General features: G+C 43.5%; 1 protein-coding gene across 2 annotated transcripts in view; it reads right to left on the reverse strand.

Moving 5' to 3' along the window:
• Positions 1 to 20,609, reverse strand: part of LOC135101538 (solute carrier family 22 member 20-like) — a 103,353-nt gene that overhangs the window by 50,221 nt on the left and 32,523 nt on the right. For both annotated transcript variants that reach the window (XM_064005632.1, XM_064005640.1), the window contains exon 2: positions 13,399 to 13,468. In XM_064005632.1, the coding sequence (XP_063861702.1) occupies positions 13,399 to 13,401 (3 nt within the window). In that variant the 5' untranslated portion in view covers positions 13,402 to 13,468. The remainder of the gene's footprint in view (positions 1 to 13,398; positions 13,469 to 20,609) is intronic.

A 20,609-nucleotide genomic window follows, 5' to 3' on the forward strand; every position in this document is an offset into this window, starting at 1 on the left:
CGATATTCAGTTTACATTGAAAAAAAAAAAAAAAAAAAAAAAAAAAAAAAAAAAAAATATATATATATATATATATATATATATATATATATATATATATATATATATATATATATATATATATATATATATATATATATATATATATATATATATATATATATATATATATATATATATATATATATATATATATATATATATATATATATATATATATACTGTGAGAGACATTTGCCTGTAATGAAGGTACGTACTACTTGTTGAATCTATGACGAGTGTATCTACCCAACTAAATAATATTAATAGTTATGAACTTTGTTGAAAACGAGACAAGTAGAAGACTATGATCAGGTCAACACACTACTGCACAACATTTGTTACCTCTTCCGCCCAAAGGAGATATAATTACCTTCACAGATAAACTCTCGCAGGCACTCAAAATACATAACTAATGATTACATAGATTACTCCAGTTTCTTGATTTTAAAATACAAAAGTGGTCTGTCCCCCCTCACCACACACGAGCTATGTATGAACGGTCTTTTAAATTTTCCACAATAACTCCTTCTTGCTTTGTCTTGCCTCGTGACACTGTCCCCATGGCTGACACAACACCCCCATGGCCAACGTAACACTGTCCTCATGGCTGACATAACATCTTCCCCATGGCTGACATAACACTGTCCCCATGGCTGACACAACACCTTCCCCATAGCTGACATAACACCTTCCCCATGGCTGACAACACCTTCCCAATGGCTGACATAACACTGCCCCCATGGCTGACATAACAGTACCTATGGCTGACACAACACCTTCCCCATGGCTGACACAACACCTTTCCCATGGCTGACATAACACTGTCCCCATGGCTGACATAACAGTACCTATGGTTGAAACAACACCTTCCCCATGGCTTACATAACACTGTCCCCATGGCTGACAAAACACTGTCCCCATGGCTGACATAACAGTCTCTATGGCTGACACAGCATCTTCCCCATGGCTGGCATAATATTGTCCCCATGGCTGACACAACAGTCCCCATAGCTGACATAACACTGTCCCCATGGTTGACATAACAGTACCTATGGTTGACAACACTGTCTCCATGGCTGACATAACACATCCCCATGGCTGACACAACACTGTCGCAATGGCTGACATAACACTGTCCCCATGGCTGACAAAACACTGTCCCCATGGCTGACACAACACTGTCTCCATGGCTGACACAACATTGTTCCCATGGCTGACACAACACTGTCCATGGCTGACATAACACTGTCCATGGCTGACACAACACTGTCTCCATAGCTAACAGAACACTGTCCCCATGGTTGACACAACACTGTCCCCATGGTTGACACAACACTGTCTCCATGGCTGACACAACACTGTCCCCATGGCTGACATAACACTGTCCCCATGGCTGACATAACACTGTCCCCATGGCTGACATAACACTGTCCCCATGGCTGACATAACACTGTCCCCATGGCTGACATAACACTGTCCCCATGGCTGACACAACACTGTCCCCATGGCTGACACAACACTGTCCCCATGGCTGACATAACACTGTTCCTATGGCTGACACAACACTGTCCCCATGGCTGACGTAACACTGTCCCCATGGCTGACAACACTGTCTCCATGGCTTACACAACACTGTCCCCATGGCTGACACAACACTATCCCATGGCTGACACAACACTGTCCCCATGGCTGACACAACACTGTCTTCATGGCTGACATAACACTGTCCCCATGGCTGACAACATTGTCTCCATGGCTGACACAACACTGTCCCCATGGCTGACACAGCACTGTCCTCATGGCTGACATAACACTTGCCCCATGGCTGACATAACACTGTCCCCATGGCTGACATAACACTGTCCCCATGGCTGACATAACACTGTACCCATGGCTGACATAACACTGTACCCATGGCTGACATAACACTGTCCCCATGGCTGACATAACACTGTACCCATGGCTGACACAACACTGTCCCCATGGCTGATACAACACTGTCCCCATGGCTGACATAACATTGTTTCCATGGCTGATATAACAGTCTTCATGGCTGACATAACACTGTCCCCATGGCTGACATAACACTGTTTCCATGGCTGACATAACACTATTTCCATGGCTGAAATAACACTGTCCCCATGGCTGACATAACACTGTCCCCATGGCTGACACAACACTGTCTCCATGGCTGACACAGCACTGTCCCTATGGCTGACACAACACTGTCCCCATGGCTGACATAACACTGTTTCCATGGCTGACATAACACTGTCCTCCTGGCTGACATAACACTGTCCCCATGGCTGACACAACACTGTCTCCATCACTGACACAGCACTGTCCCTATGGCTGACACAACACTGTCCCCATGGCTTACACAACACTGACTTCATAGCTGTCACAACACTGTCCCCATGGCTGACATAACACTGTTTCCATGGCTGACATAACACTGTCCTCATGGCTGATATAACACTGTCCCCATGGCTGACAACACTGTCTCCATGGCAGACACAACACTGTCCCCCTGGCTAACATAATAGTGTCCCCATGGCTGACAAGTCTCCATGGCTGACACAACACTGTCCCCATGGCTGACACAACACTGTCCCCATGGCTGACATAACACTGTCTCCATGGCTGACACAATACTGTCCCCATGGCTGACATAACACTGTCGCCATGGCTGACATAACACTGTCGCCATGGCTGACATAACAGTCCCCATGGCTGACATAACACTGTCCCCATGGCTGATATAACACTGTCCCCATGGCTGACATAATACTGTCCCCATGGCTGACACAACACTGTCCCCATGGCTGATATAATATTGTTTCCATGGCTGACACAACAGTTTCCATGGCTGACACAACACTGTCCCCATGGCTGACATAACACTGTCCCCATGGCTGACAACACTGTCTCCATGGCTGACACAACACTGTTCCCATGGCTGACACAACACTGTCCCCATGGCTGACATAACACTGTCCCCATGGCTGACACAACACTGTCCCCATGGCTGACATAACATTGTCCCAATGGCTGACAACACTGTCTCCATGGCTTACACAACACTGTCCCCATGGCTGACACAACACTATCCCATGGCTGACACAACGCTGTCCCCATGGCTAACACAACACTGTCTTCATGGCTGACATAACACTGTCCCTATGGCTGACAACAGTCTCCATGGCTGACACAATACTGTCCCCATGGCTGACACAGCACTGTCCCCATGGTTGACATAACACTGTCCCCATGGCTGACATGACACTGTCCCCATGGCTGACATAACACTGTACCCATGGCTGACACAACACTGTCTCCATGGCTGACACAACACTGTCCCCATGGCTGATACAACACTGTCCCCATGGCTGACATAACATTGTTTCCATGGCTGATATAGCAGTCTTCATGGCTGACATAACACTGTCCCCATGGCTTACATAATACTGTTTCCATGGCTGATAAAACACTGTTTCCATGGCTGAAATAACACTGTCCCCATGGCTGACATAACACTGTCCCCATGGCTGACACAACACTGTCTCCATTACTGACACAGCACTGTCCCTATGGCTGACACAACACTGTCCCCATGGCTTACACAACACTGTCTCCATAGCTGTCACAACACTGTCCCCATGGCTGACATAACACTGTTTCCATGGCTGACATAACACTGTCCTCATGGCTGACATAACACTGTCCCCATGGGTGACAACACTGTTTCCATGGCAGACACAACACTGTCCCCCTGGCTGACATAATAGTGTCCCCATGGCTGACAAGTCTCCATGGCTGACACAACACTGTCCCCATGACTGACACAACACTGTCCCCATGGCTGACACAACACTGTCTCCATGGCTGACACAATACTGTCCCCATGGCTGACATAACACTGTCCCCATGGCTAACATAACGCTGTCCCCATGGCTGACATAACAGTCCCCATGGCTGACATAACACTGTCCCCATGGCTGACATAACACTGTCCCCATGGCTGACATAACACTGTCCCCATGGCTAACACAACACTGTCCCCATGGCTGATATAACATTGTTTCCATGGCTAACACAACACTGTTTCCATGGCTGACACAACACTGTCCCCATGGCTGACATAACACTGTCCCCATGGCTGACAACACTGTCTCCATGGCTGACACAACACTGTTCCCATGGCTGACACAACACTGTCCCCATGGCTGACATAACACTGTCCCCATGGCTGACACAACACTGTCCCCATGGCTGACATAACACTGTCTCCATGGCTGACACAACAGTCCCCATGGCTGACATAACACTGTCCCAATGGCTGACAACACTGTCTCCATGGCTTACACAACACTGTCCCCATGGCTGACACAACACTATCCCATGGCTGACACAACACTGTCCCCATGGCTAACACAACACTGTCTTCATGGCTGACATAACACTGTCCCCATGGCTGACAACATTGTCTCCATGGCTGACACAACATTGTCCCCATGGCTGACATAACATTGTCCCCATGGCTGACACAACACTGTTTCCATGGCTGACACAACACTGTCCCCATGGCTGACATAACACTGTCCCCATGGCTGACAACACTGTCTCCATGGCTGACACAACACTTCCCATGGCTGACACAACACTGTCCCCATGGCTGACATAACACTGTCCCCATGGCTGACACAACACTGTCCCCATGGCTGACATAACACTGTCTCCATGGCTGACACAACACTGTCCCCATGGCTGACATAACACTGTCCCAATGGTTGACAACACTGTCTCCATGGCTTACACAACACTGTCCCCATGGCTGACATAACACTGTCCCCATGGCTGACAACAGTCTCCATGGCTGACACAACACGACACAACACTGTCCCCATGGCTGACACAGCACTGTCCCCATGGCTGACATAACACTGTCCCCATGGCTGACATAACACTGTCCTCATAACTGACATAACACTGTCTCCATGGCAGACACAACACTGTCCCCCTGGCTGACATAACAGTCTCCCCATGGCTGACAAGTCTCCATGGCTGACACAACACTGTCCCCATGGCTGACACAACACTGTCCCCATGGCTGACACAACACTGTCTCCATGGCTGACACAATACTGTCCCCATGGCTGACATAACACTGTCCCCATGGCTAACATAACGCTGTCCCCATGGCTGACATAACAGTCCCCATGGCTGACATAACACTGTCCCCATGGCTGACATAACACTGTCCCCATGGCTGACATAACACTGTCCCCATGGCTAACACAACACTGTCCCCATGGCTGATATAACATTGTTTCCATGGCTAACACAACACTGTTTCCATGGCTGACACAACACTGTCCCCATGGCTGACATAACACTGTCCCCATGGCTGACAACACTGTCTCCATGGCTGACACAACACTGTTTCCATGGCTGACACAACACTGTCCCCATGGCTGACATAACACTGTCCCCATGGCTGACACAACACTGTCCCCATGGCTGACATAACACTGTCTCCATGGCTGACACAACAGTCCCCATGGCTGACATAACACTGTCCCAATGGCTGACAACGCTGTCTCCATGGCTTACACAACACTGTCCCCATGGCTGACACAACACTATCCCATGGCTGACACAACACTGTCCCCATGGCTAACACAACACTGTCTTCATGGCTGACATAACACTGTCCCCATGGCTGACAACATTGTCTCCATGGCTGACACAACATTGTCCCCATGGCTGACATAACATTGTCCCCATGGCTGACACAACACTGTTTCCATGGCTGACACAACACTGTCCCCATGGCTGACATAACACTGTCCCCATGGCTGACAACACTGTCTCCATGGCTGACACAACACTTCCCATGGCTGACACAACACTGTCCCCATGGCTGACATAACACTGTCCCCATGGCTGACACAACACTGTCCCCATGGCTGACATAACACTGTCTCCATGGCTGACACAACACTGTCCCCATGGCTGACATAACACTGTCCCAATGGTTGACAACACTGTCTCCATGGCTTACACAACACTGTCCCCATGGCTGACATAACACTGTCCCCATGGCTGACAACAGTCTCCATGGCTGACACAACACGACACAACACTGTCCCCATGGCTGACACAACACTGTCCCCATGGCTGACATAACACTGTCCCCATGGCTGACATAACACTGTCCCCATAACTGACATAACACTGTCTCCATGGCAGACACAACACTGTCCCCCTGGCTGACATAATAGTCTCCCCATGGCTGACAAGTCTCCATGGCTGACACAACACTGTCCCCATGGCTGACACAACACTGTCCCCATGGCTGACACAACACTGTCTCCATGGCTGACACAATACTGTCCCCATGGCTGACATAACACTGTCCCCATGGCTAACATAACGCTGTCCCCATGGCTGACATAACAGTCCCCATGGCTGACATAACACTGTCCCCATGGCTGACATAACACTTTCCCCATGGCTGACATAACACTGTCCCCATGGCTGACATAACACTGTCCCCATGGCTAACACAACACTGTCCCCATGGCTGATATAACATTGTTTCCATGGCTGACACAACACTGTTTCCATGGCTGACACAACACTGTCCCCATGGCTGACATAACACTGTCCCCATGGCTGACAACACTGTCTCCATGGCTGACACAACACTTCCCATGGCTGACACAACACTGTCCCCATGGCTGACATAACACTGTCCCCATGGCTGACACAACACTGTCCCCATGGCTGACATAACACTGTCTCCATGGCTGACACAACACTGTCCCCATGGCTGACATAACACTGTCCCAATGGCTGACAACACTGTCTCCATGGCTTACACACTGTCCCCATGGCTGACACAATACTATCCCATGGCTGACACAACACTGTCCCCATGGCTAACACAACACTGTCTTCATGGCTGACATAACACTGTCCCCATGGCTGACAACATTGTCTCCATGGCTGACAACATTGTCCCCATGGCTGACATAACACTGTCCCCATGGCTGACACAACACCTTCCCCATGGCTGACACAACACCTTCACCATGGCTGACATAACACTGTCCCTATGGCTGACATAACAGTACCTATGGCTGACAGACTATCTTCCCCATGGCTAACATAACAGTACCTATGGCTGACATAACACCTTCCCCATGACTGACATAACACTGTCCCCATGGCTGACATAACAGTCTCTATGGCTGACACAGCATCTTCCCCATGGCTGGCATGATATTGTCCCCATGGCTGACACAACAGTACCCATTGCTGACATAACACTGTCCCCATGGTTGACATAACAGTACCTATGGCTGACAACACTGTTCCTATGGCTGACATAACACGTCCCCATGGCTGACATAACACTGTCGTAATGGCTGACATAACACTGTCTCCATGGCTGACACAACACTGTCCCCATGGCTGACATAACACTGTCCCCATGGCTGAAACAACACTGTCTCCATGGCTGACACAACACTGTCCCCATGGCTAACATAACACTGTCTCCATGGCTGACACAACGCTGTCTCCATCGCTGATACAACACTGTCCCCATGGCTGACACAACACTGTCCCCATGGCTGACTCAACACTGTCCCCATGGCTGACATAACACTGTCCCCATGGCTGACCCAACACTGTTTCCATGGCTAACATAACACTGTCCCCATGGCTGACATAACACTGTCCCCATGGCTGACAACAGTCTCCATGGCTGACTCAACATTGTCCCCATGGCTGACATAACACTGTCCCCATGGCTGACAACAGTCTCCATGGCTGACACAACACGACACAACACTGTCCCCATGGCTGACACAGCACTGTCCCCATGGCTGACATAACACTGTCCCCATGGCTGACATAACACTGTCCCCATGGCTGATATAACACTATCTCCATGGCTGACATAACACTGTCTCCATGGTTGACACAACACTGTCCCCATGACTGACAAAACACTGTCCCCATGGCTGACATAACACTGTGCCCATGGCTGACACAACACTGTCCCCATGGCTGACACAACACTGTCTCCATGGCTGATACAACACTGTCTCCATGGCTGATACAACACTGTCCCCATGGCTGACATAACATTGTTTCCATGGCTGATATTACAGTCTTCATGGCTGACATAACACTGTCCCCATGGCTGACATAATACTGTTTCCATGGCTGACATAACACTGTCCCCATGGCTGACACAATAATGTCCCCATGGCTGACACAACACTGTCCCCATGGCTGACACAACTCTGTCCCCATGGCTGACACAACACTGTCCCCATGGCTGACACAACACTGTCCCCATGGCTGACACAACACTGTCTCCATGGCTGACACAACACTGTCTTCATGGCTGACATAACACTGTCCCCATGGCTGACAACACTGTCTGTATGGCTGACACAACACTGTCCCCATGGCTGACATAACACTGTCCCCATGGCTGACAACACTATCTCCATGGCTGACACAACACTGTCCCCATGGCTGACACAACACTGTCCCCATGGCTGACACAATAATGTCCCCATGGCTGACACAACACTGTCCCCATGGCTGACACAACACTGTCCCCATGGCTGACACAACACTGTCCCCATGGCTGACACAACACTGTCTCCATGGCTGACACAACGCTGTCTCCATCGCTGACACAACACTGTCCCCATGGCTGACACAACACTGTCCCCATGGCTGACCCAACACTGTCCCCATGGCTGACATAACACTGTCCCCATGGCTGACCCAACACTGTTTCCATGGCTAACATAACACTGTCCCCATGGCTGACATAACACTGTCCCCATGGCTGACAACACTGTCTCCATGGCTGACTCAACATTGTCCCCATGGCTGACATAACACTGTCCCCATGGCTGACAACAGTCTCCATGGCTGAGACAACACGACACAACACTGTCCCCATGGCTGACACAACACTGTCCCCATGGCTGACATAACACTGTCCCCATGGCTGACATAACACTGTCCCCATGGCTGACATAACACTGTCTCCATGGCTGACATAACATTGTCTCCATGGCTGACACAACACTGTCCCCATGACTGACAAAACACTGTCCCCATGGCTGACATAACACTGTCCCCATGGCTGACACAACACTGTCCCCATGGCTGACACAACACTGTCTCCATGGCTGATACAACACTGTCTCCATGGCTGATACAACACTGTCCCCATGGCTGACATAACATTGTTTCCATGGCTGATATTACAGTCTTCATGGCTGACATAACACTGTCCCCATGGCTGACATAATACTGTTTCCATGGCTGACATAACACTGTCCCCATGGCTGACACAATAATGTCCCCATGGCTGATACAACACTGTCCCCATGGCTGACACAACTCTGTCCCCATGGCTGACACAACACTGTCCCCATGGCTGACACAACACTGTCCCCATGGCTGACACAACACTGTCTCCATGGCTGACACAACACTGTCTTCATGGCTGACATAACACTGTCCCCATGGCTGACAACACTGTCTCTATGGCTGACACAACACTGTCCCCATGGCTGACATAACACTGTCCCCATGGCTGACAACACTATCTCCATGGCTGACACAACACTGTCTCCATGGCTGACATAACACTGTCCCCATGGCTGACACAATAATGTCCCCATGGCTGACACAACACTGTCCCCATGGCTGACACAACACTGTCCCCATGGCTGACACAACACTGTCCCCATGGCTGACACAACACTGTCTCCATGGCTGACACAACACTGTCTTCATGGCTGACATAACACTGTCCCCATGGCTGACAACACTGTCTCCATGGCTGACACAACACTGTCCCCATGACTGACATAACACTGTCCCCATGGCTGACAACACTGTCTCCATGGCTGACACAACACTGTCTCCATGGCTGACACAACACTGTCCCCATGGCTGACACAACACTGATGACTAAAGTCAAATTGTCACCGTGGTTGATGTAACCGTTATCATTCCTCATTCCTCGATCAAAAATCCTAATTTATACTTAACAAGTTTTAAGGCATTAAAGTGGTAGAGAGTATTGCTTACTTTAATGCAAATACATATTTATTGTGTATTCCACACACATACCGATAATTACAGAGAACGAAGACGCGAATTTTGTATTCCACGCACTTGATAACGACAATTATCTGTCTCCATGACATCCTCACGGAAAACAAGGAAACAAGACTGCTTTGTTGGGAATTGTACCTACGGGCATAAAAGTTCCGAGTAGTCCATGTTGCTGCAGCAGACAATCTTTGCGGAAACTAGTTGGACGTAATTCTTTGTTGACTTCACATGTTTCTCATTTGAAACTAACGGCGCTAATCTTTTGAACGGTGGTCATGTAAAGGCCAGAACACCACTCTCGCCACCTTTCCCTCCTTTTTGTTTCTTCTCTGACCGACCCCTCTTCTTAGGCTTCGATTCAACAAGATTCATGTTGCTGAGGCTTCGAATACACTCCTTTTGGAATGTTTGTGTTATTGAGGCCGCCTAGCCGGGGTGATGTGTGAGTTTTGGAGCACCGGGTTAGCAGAGAACTCTAGGAGTTGGGACTCTCTTTTCTATGCTGGCTACGGTTATTATTATTACTGCTGTTATAATAATATTATTACTACTTTTTTATTTTTATTTTACGGGCGCTTTATGCCGCCCCTCAATGATGCCCGTAGCCTGGGCCGCATCTGGGTACGAGTGTCCCGCGAAGCAGAGCTAGGAGTTAATATATTATTCTGCCTTATGTTGGCAAAAACTGCAAGTCATGATGTCTTAGTAATCTTCCCTACCAGATCAGCTTTATTCACAGCACGACTTTTCTCTACAATGTTTTTGTATTATCACGTTTTACCATCTCATCTTTTAAAACCACAGATCACCCGATTCTATCTGGTACAGTGATTTTTTCTCTAACTCTTACTAGTTTTCAGGTCGAGATACAGGTTAGCCTTCGCTTTGACTTATCATAATAATGTATAGTGCAGTTATGCAGTGTTAGGCAATGCGACCTTCTTATCACCTGGGAAATGATGCGGAGATGAGGACGTTAAGGTGGAAGAGAGAGAGAGAGAGAGAGAGAGAGAGAGAGAGAGAGAGAGAGAGAGAGAGAGAGAGAGAGAGAGAGAGAGAGAGAGAGCACAGGGGGTAGGTATGCAGTTAGCAAGTAGATAAGTAATCATAGAAAAAATACGTAGATGGTATGCAGCATGTGGCAAAGTGTGAAAAAAATCAAAGATGGTCAGTTAAAGAAGAAAAATAAATGATGAGAAAAACTTTTGATTCCACCCTACTTAGAAGGGCTATGTGAATGGACTTCCTCTATGTGCAGGAACCGTGTTTCTTATAAACACAGATAAGCCCAATTTACATTGATATAATTTAAAATGGAGACAGAAAATGGCCGACAAAGAACACCTTACTTTATGAAATACATTTTAACAAGAGATGAGATCTGAAGTTTGTGGTTGAGATTTTTGGAAAAAGGCAACCTAAGAACATCCAATGTAGATGAGGGAAAATAAATATCTGTAATCAAAGAAGATGGGATCGGTGTCTGGAAAGATAATCGAGAAAATCGGTGAAAAAAAAAAAACATTTCTGAGGCACTGAACAACACAAGGTCTACCTTATCCAATTTAGAAATTATAAAAAAATCAAACCCTATGCGTTTTGTGACTATTTAAATCTGCTGCTTCGCTCATCTAGCAAATGATCCTCAGATATGAAAGAGAGACATGGCATGAGATCACTGCTGAATGAACACGAGGGTGGGTGATAGGACAAAGCCCTGCTGAACTCTATTGTTTATGTTTTGGAGAAGAACAGTGGTCACCTACTACTGCAACAATAGAACTACCAAAAAGGAGACTTCAGATGAAGGTACAGAGAAATGAAGAGACCAGAAAAAAGCTAAAGAATTACTATGCGTGCCACGGTGTATCAAAAGATGGTTTACGCTAATGGTTTCCTGGAGGAGTGAAGGGAACTACCATGACACAGGTTTGCGCTAGCGCCTTTCAAGTGCTCAATCAGTAACGGTTGGTAGGTAGGAGCCGTTATTATCAGCTCCTGGTCTGAACCCGGCACTACCGCTGCAGCACTTTCTAGAGTCTAGGCTAGTGATTGTCAACCTGGGTGTATGAATTTTTTCAAAAGGTACCCGGAAATAATGGGGTACATGACATGGCCAGTGTGTATGAGAGTGCATAATGCAAAAATGATGTCTTAGAAAGAAATTGTGTGTCATGTAGGAAATTTATTTAGATTGAGATCAAACCATAAAAAAAAAAAAAGTATATGCGGTGCAACTCGCAGCGCATAATGTTGAGAAGCGGCATTTTATCATAAATTTAGCACAATATAACAATCATTGAGGACCGAATATCTCTCTTCCATGTCTAAACTAGAGACGTGATACTTTTATTTGTATATTTTCAGTCATAAAACTAGAGAAAGCATGAAATATTCATGTATTAAAAATAAATAAATAATCGTTCTAGGCTCTATGGTGCAATACTATCGGCATGAGTACATATACTCAGACCCAAGCCCGGGCTGTATGTAGCTCCCCTTCATATCTTAATTCGACCAGATCAAGTCATGACAGGGCTGCCAGCAGAAGCAGGAAAGAAATCCCCCCCAACCCCTCCCACCCTTTAAACGTAGATCTGGCGCCGATAGACATTAATTTCTCAAAAGCTCCTTGAAGGATGGATGATCTTAGGAAAAGGTTGGCAACCGCTGGTCTAAACCACCGCACCAAATGTTAATATATAATATTTGCTACGTTTGCTATTTTCGTCGTTAGACTAACTTGCTTGATTTACTGTCAGTTTATTTTACTGTGTCTGAAATTTGTATTCAATGTTTGTAGAAGAAATTCATGGCCACATACTACCGGGGTTCATGTATCTTGATGCAACTGCTCGAACCTTAAACCCGAACAGATTTTGATGTGTTCATGGCAATAGTTTCAACGAAAATATGAGAAGGGGAAGTAAGGAGCGCTAGAAGATCAGTGAAACGTCCTTTTATAGTGTGTGGCAGCCGGATGATTGTACAGAAGAAATCGCAAGCATTTCGGATTCGGCAGTCGCATCAAGACGGGGCGAGAAACCCCGCATAGCGTGAAAGGGGTCTTAGCTGGCGATATACTACGCTCGAGCAGCGAGATTATGCACATCACTGGTGTCCTCACAGAACTCTTCAGATGAGAAAGGACAGGTTAGGTTAGGGTTTGCAAGGTGGTGGACGATGCCTTACCATGGTGATGAGCGAGAAGAGATTGTTATCCTCCGTGCGTTTACTTGTATACTGGCAGGAAGATGCGGCCCTGGGGAATACAGGCACAATGTTATTGGAATGTATTTCTTTCTCTGTCTTTCTGTAAGATTTGTTTCAGGACACCCAGACCTTTTTTTCTATATAATGAAGTGAGGCAAGTACAGATGACCAGCTAGCCAATGTCATTATTCTCATGAACTCGCCAACAACAAATGACAATTTGACAAAGCACACAACACACACAGTTGGAAATCAGATATGCCTCGGGCGCTCCTGACTGCCTGTGGTTCGCCTGTGGGCCACAAGCCCCTCCCCATTACCACCCGTTACTCCTAAGGATGAATCAATAACATTAATACTGGGAAAGTACATGCTACCTCAATAATAATTCAGTGAGCCTAATCTCTACGCAAGCAGTGTGCGCTAATGGTAAGTGAATATACCGCACAATGGCTTACTTCACAGTGCTTAGTGTCAGAACAACCTCCATTTTCTGAACCAGAAAACCATATAACTACTCTCTAGCCAGCCAATTCCGCGTGATCATTAAACACATACAAAACACACACACACACACACACACACACACACACACACACACACACACACACACACACACACATACACAAAAAAAAAAAAAAAGTTCAACCTTAGGAAATTAAATGGCCAACTAGCTAACAGGTTCCAAAAAGTTAATATCCTTAGACATTTTTCATCCACCGCCAACAGCATTGATCCAACAAGACATAAACCACGACTACCACCAACCATAGAGAATATACACTCCAGAACAAAATCTCATACAGAGTCTGCGAGAACAAGAAAGAGCCCAGAATAATGGTACAGCTTATCCACACTACTCTCCATCAAGCTGGAGGAGGTGACCACACCGCAGTCAACAACACTAACAGTCATGTTGGTGAGGTCCCTCCTATTGTTCTCCGAAATTGTGCCTCCGTACAAGCAACTTGCCTAATCAAACTCAATTAACTCTTGTCAACATCTACCTTTCCTTCCTGCTAGAAGTTTGCCCATATTCAACCTGTTCCTTAAAAGGGTGACTGCTCTAATCCCTTAAACCAACGCCCAATTGTATTAATTTCCTGCCTCTCAATTTTTTTTTTCTTTATTTATCTTCAAAAGGAAGATTCTTAAACATCTAGCCATTCACAACCTTAATCTGATCGCCAGTGTGGGTTCTGTAGTGACCGCTCTAATGGTGATTTGATTTTCTTTACCGAGTCTTAGTCATCCTCTTTCAGGGATTTTGGTGAAAAATAGCAAAAAAATTGGGAAAAATAGGGATTTGGCCTTAGACATAAAAAAAAAAAAAAACAATTAATAGAGTCTAGCACAAAGCTTTAATTTCCAAACTACGCTCCTGCGGCTCTTATCATTCTTTCTGGAACTTCATCTCAAGTTTCCTTTCCAAACGTTTAATGTGTTGCTATTGTGGTTGACGGTCACTGCTCTTCTACGTCTGTTAACAGTGGTTTTCCTCAGGGTTCTGTCCTGTCACCATTCTCTTAGAAACACTTGAAACATTTGAGACATTTATTTATTGCTATAGTATTTATGTAATTAGAATGTATCATATTATGTTTTTCTCCTCTATATCTATATATATCTGTAGATGTAGATATAGGTATATGTAGGTTTCTCATCTATATCTACGTGTATACTTTAGCAAACCTATATTAAGTTAAAGCTTTTCAGGCAAAATTATAATTATTATAATAATATTAAAAGTACAGAGGGAGCGCGATAGATCATTCAGTAGCGTGTCTTTCTAAAATGCAGGATCTCGTGTTCGAATCCTTGTGGCAATTAGAATTTTTCTGGAATGATTGCACGCCCCTAGGTTCACCCAGCCTTAAATGGGTACTGATCAGCTATGAATGGGAACATAAAGGCGGCGAAGCAAGGAACTGGCCACCCAATTCCAAATGCCGAGGCCCAGGAAGGGTGATGCTGTTAGCCCTACGCCAAGCTCACAAAAGTACGGCACACCTTTACGTTTTTTAAAAGTACAGAACACTAAATATAATAATAATAATAATAATAATAATAATAATAATAATAATAATAATAATAATAATAATAATAATAGATATGGTTAGTAATTCTTGATAACAAGCTGTAAGATCAAATACATGGGAAAATGTGTAAGTGGCATACGTGATTTCTTGGAAGCAAGTGATATACAACACGATAGCAATTTTCTAACTTCATTATAAAAAACTGCAATACAAAGTCACATAAATATACATAGTTGTAGTGTATAGTATGAATGAGTGATTTTTTCTTTTTTATGTAGGAGGGGCACCGGCTAAGGGCAATAAAATTATAATAAAGGCCCACTGAGGTGCCGGTCCCCGAACAGTCGAAAGCGGTCGTCAACAATGAAAGGACAAGTGTCTTGAAACCTCCATCTTGAAAGAATTCATGTCATAGGAAGGAGGAAATACAGAAACAGGAAGGGAGTTCTAAAGATTACCAAAGAAAGGGATGAATGATTGAGAATAGTGGTTAACTTGCATTAGGAAGGTGGATAAAATAGGGGTGAGAGAAAGTAGAAAGTCTTGTGCAGCGAGGCCGCAGGAGGACGGGAGGCATGCAGTTAGCAAGATCAGAAGAGCAATTATCATGAAAATAGCGATAGAAAGTACCAAGACATGCAGAATTGCGATAAAGAGAGAGAGGCTGAAGATAGCTAGAGAAGAGGAACTGATAAGACGAAAAGCTTCTGATTCCACCCTGTCTAAAAGGGCGGTATGAGTGGAACCAGCAACTCTCCCCTCCACCCCCAACATGTGAAGCATGCTCCATACATGGACGGATAAAGCAGCTTAAAAAAAAAAAAAAAAAAACAGGCGGGGACGGCTCAGAATACCTAACTTCATAGAAGCTGTTTTAGCTTCAGCCGAAATGTGAAGTTTCCAGTCTAGATTATAAGAAAAGGACACACCGAGGATGTTCAGTGTAGAAGAGAGACAGCTGAGTGTCATTGAAGAAGAGGTAATAGTTATCAGGAAGGTTGTGTCAAGTTGATGGATAGAGGAATTGAGTTTTTGAGGCATTGAACAATAAAAAGTTTGCTCTGCCCCAATCAGAAATTCTAGAGAGATCAGAAGTAAGGCATTTTGTGGGGTTCCCTGTGTGAACTGTTTACTTCCTGAAGGGTTGGGCATCTATCAAAAGACGTGGAAAAGTGCAGGATGGTATTATCAGCGTAGAAGTGGATAGGACAAGTTTAGTTTAGAAGATCATTGATGAATAATAGGAAAGAATGGGTGACGGGACAGAACCTTGAGGAACACCATTGTTAAAATATTTAGGGGAAGAATAGTGACCGTCTACCACAGCAGCAATAGAACGGTCAGAAAGCAAACTTGAGATGAAGTTACAGAGAAAAGGATAGAAGCAGTACAGGAGTTATTTTGGAAATCAATGCTTTGTGCCAGACCTTATAATAAGCTTTTGATATGTCTAAGACGAAAGCAATAGTTTCACCAAAAACCCTAAAAAAAAAAAAAAAAATGACCAAGACTAAGGAAAGCCAGAAGATCACCAGTGCAGCGGCCAATACTGACGATCAAGTAGAAGGTTGTGAAGTGATAGATGTATAAGAATATTCCTGATGAGGATAGATTAAAAAAGAATTTAGAGAGGCAGGACATTCTTTAGGAATAGGCTGAATATAGGTAAACTTCCAGCAAGAAGGAAAAGATAAAATGTTGATAGACCTAGTTGGAATAGTTTGACTAAGCAATGTGCAAGCACCGAGACATACATGTAGTTTCGAAGAACAATAGGAGGGACTCCATCAGGCCAGTAAGCCTTCCGAGGGTTAATTAAAGCCAGTGAGGGCATGGAAACATCACTGGGGGAACATCACTGGGAAGGATCTTAATGGGTTGCATGAATTAGTTGGAGAATGGAGGAGAGGACGGAACAAGCCCTGAATCATCCAAGGTAAAGGTTTTAGCAAAGGTTTGACTGAAGAGTTCAGCTTTAGAAATAGAAGAGGTGGCAATGAAGCCATCAAGTTAAAATAAAGGAGGGAAAGATGAAAAAGCAAAGTTATTGATATTTTTGGCTAGGTGCCAGAAATCATGAGGGGAGTTAATCTTGAAAGATTTTTACTTTCTATTAATGAAAGAGTTTTTGGCTAGTTGGAAACCAGATTTGGCATGATTCCAGGCAGAAATATAAAGTGCATGAGATTTTAGTGATGAAAGGCTCAAGTATCTTTTGTGGGCCACCTCTCTCTCATATATAGCACAAGAAAAAGCTGTGTTAAACCAAGGTGTGTAAGGTTTAGGTCTGCATACCAGACACTATCACTTCTGTTATGCGCTCGGCACACAGAAACTGGTCTCTGACACGGAAGCAATAGTCATTCCAAGGAAAATCAGAATACCTCCTCCCAATCAAAAGAGAATCAGGGTCCTCCCAATCAGAAGAGGCAAAACGCCAGAGATACCTCTGCTTTGGTTGATCATGAGGAGGGATTGGAGCGATAGGACAAGATACAGATGTGAATTTGTGATCGGAGGAGCCCAACGGAGAAGATAGGGTGACAGTATAAGCGGAAGGATTAGTAGCTATTTAGAACATGTCTTTCTAATGTATTTTAATATAAACTCAAAGAGGATACGTCTTGGATTTTGGTGAGAAATAGAATTCCAGACTAAAGGATCTTAGTAGGTGATTGAATGCTGAATTTTTTTAAGTCTGTGAGAAGGAAGGCATAAATTATCACGGTATTGCGTGCTATATGGCATGGAAGTAGATTTTATAGATAATTTTAGTTCATAAACATAAAGTTGGGAATTACAAGTTTGGATATATCTTCTAATTTTTAAAGTTTTCGTTTGTCTGAAGAGTCGGTTAGTATGTTCTAGGTAATTAATGTAATTATCGTAACATTTTTTCTTTTTTTCCTTTTGAGTTGCAATTTTCATGGAATTAAATGGGTGGAATATGTTGTGGACCATATAAGATTACAGTAAGTAGTGGGCAAACGTGAACGTAATAGACATTTAAGTACATCTAGTGGTATGAAATCTTCAATTTGATACAGTATAAGCAATGTGTCTTGAGATTTTAAAGTGAGATTATTTGTGATATTTGAAAGTTAAAGAATCATCATATATAACACCGAGGAGCTTCATTTGATTTGTTTTGGAAAACAAATGTTTAATTGAAGTTGTAGGAGACGTAGTTTGTTTTTGCTTGTGAATAACATAAAGTGAGTTTTGTCAATATTGACAATAAGTCTATTACACATGCACCATTGATAGAACTTGAAAAGTTCTATCAATGGTGCTGTAAGGACAAGCTGTTGTGAATTTGGATTCAGCAAGTAAATCTGCAATATCATTGATATATATATATATATATATATATATATATATATATATATATATATATATATATATATATATATATATATATATATATATATATATATATATATATATATATATATATATATATATATATATATATATATATATATATATATATATATATATATATATATATATATATATATATATATATATATTAGGAATAATAATAGGACCTAGGACGCTGCCCTAAGGAACACCAACTGTGCGTACAGCTGTAGATGACTTTTCACCAATGAAAACAGTTTGTTGATGCTTGTTTGTAAGTAGTCTTTAAACCATGAAAGTAAAGGACCACGGATGCCATAGTAATGCATTTTTATCGTAAGAATTTTGTGGTTAACTGTATCTGATGCCTTGGCAAAATCAACGAAAATAGATAGAAAAGAAAGTTTTTATCGATTGTTGCAAACACATCAGTAGAGAAGGCATTCAAGGCTTGAAAGGTATTACATTTAGGGCTAAAGCCAAAGTGAAAAGAGTTGAGAATATTCTTATTTTCTATGTATTGCATTAAGTGTGATTTGATTTGATGATAATGATTTGATTTAGCAGATCGAATAACTTGTCTGGTTATTTCTATATTCTTTGTAAATATTATATGAAATTGTTCCTGGTTCGTGCATCTTACATAAATTTCTTTTATGTGTGATAGAATTAAGTATTCCTCATGTGAGCCATGGGTTTTAAAGTCTCTTAGTAGTAACATGCTTTGTTTTTATTGGAAAAGATTTGTTGTAAAGTTCATTAATAGTATTATCAAATACGAGTAAATTAAAGTTGTCATTTGTGCTTGGTAAAATAAGAATTTTTTCCCAGTTAAGTTCTTGTAGTTTATTAGTGAATTGATTATGATTAGTATTAAAAGTTCTGAAAGTAATTTCATATTCGGCATTAAAAGCTGATTGTTGTTTAATATTGATGAATATGTGGTGATCTGACAAGCAAAAGTGTCTGATGCTTGAATAAAAAAAAAAAAAAAAAAAAAAAAAAAAAACGGCGTGAAATTTGTCCAGATATTATCTAACGGAGAGGGTTGACCAAGCTCAGGACCATCAGGGAATCTTGTTGATCTGGATATAATGTGGGAAGCAGTTAAGGGTTTGCATTGCATTGAGAAATATGTTTGTAGGGAGATGAGTTAAGTGTTCAAGTAAGTTTATGTTGAAATCATTAAGGAGAATTGATTTATTATGCCTGAAAATTTCATTACGTATTGAAAATATAGGTGAATTTGTTTACTGCAATATGCTTGCTATGAGACCTGTAGATAACTGAAATAATATAGTGTGAGTTCTTAATTTTTAGTTTTAATGAGCAAATTTTAACTTTTTCATTAGTAAGGAAGAATTGGTTTAGGACCTCAGGGAATTTTTTTTTTTTTTTTTTATGTAGTAAGGACACTGGCCAAGGGCAACAAAAATCCAATATAAAAATATGCCCCCTGAAATGCCAGTCCCATAAAAGGGTCAAAGCAGTGGTCAAAAATTATGACTAAGTGTCTTGAAACCTCTCTCTTGAAGGAATTCAAGTCATAGGAAGGTGGAAATACAGAAGCAGATAGGGAGTTCCACAGTTTACCAGAGAAAGGGATGAATGATTGAGAATACTGGTTAACTCTTGAATTAGAGAGGTGGACAGAATAGGGGTGAGAGAAAGAAGAAAGTCTTGTGCAGCAAGGCCGAAGGAGGAGGGGAGGCATGCAGTTAGCAAGATCAGAAGAGCAGTTAGCATGAAAATAGCGGTAGAAGACAGCTAGATATGCAACATTACGGC

This window comes from Scylla paramamosain, chromosome 1 (assembly GCF_035594125.1).
Source record: "Scylla paramamosain isolate STU-SP2022 chromosome 1, ASM3559412v1, whole genome shotgun sequence".
Lineage (NCBI taxonomy): Eukaryota > Metazoa > Arthropoda > Malacostraca > Decapoda > Portunidae > Scylla > Scylla paramamosain.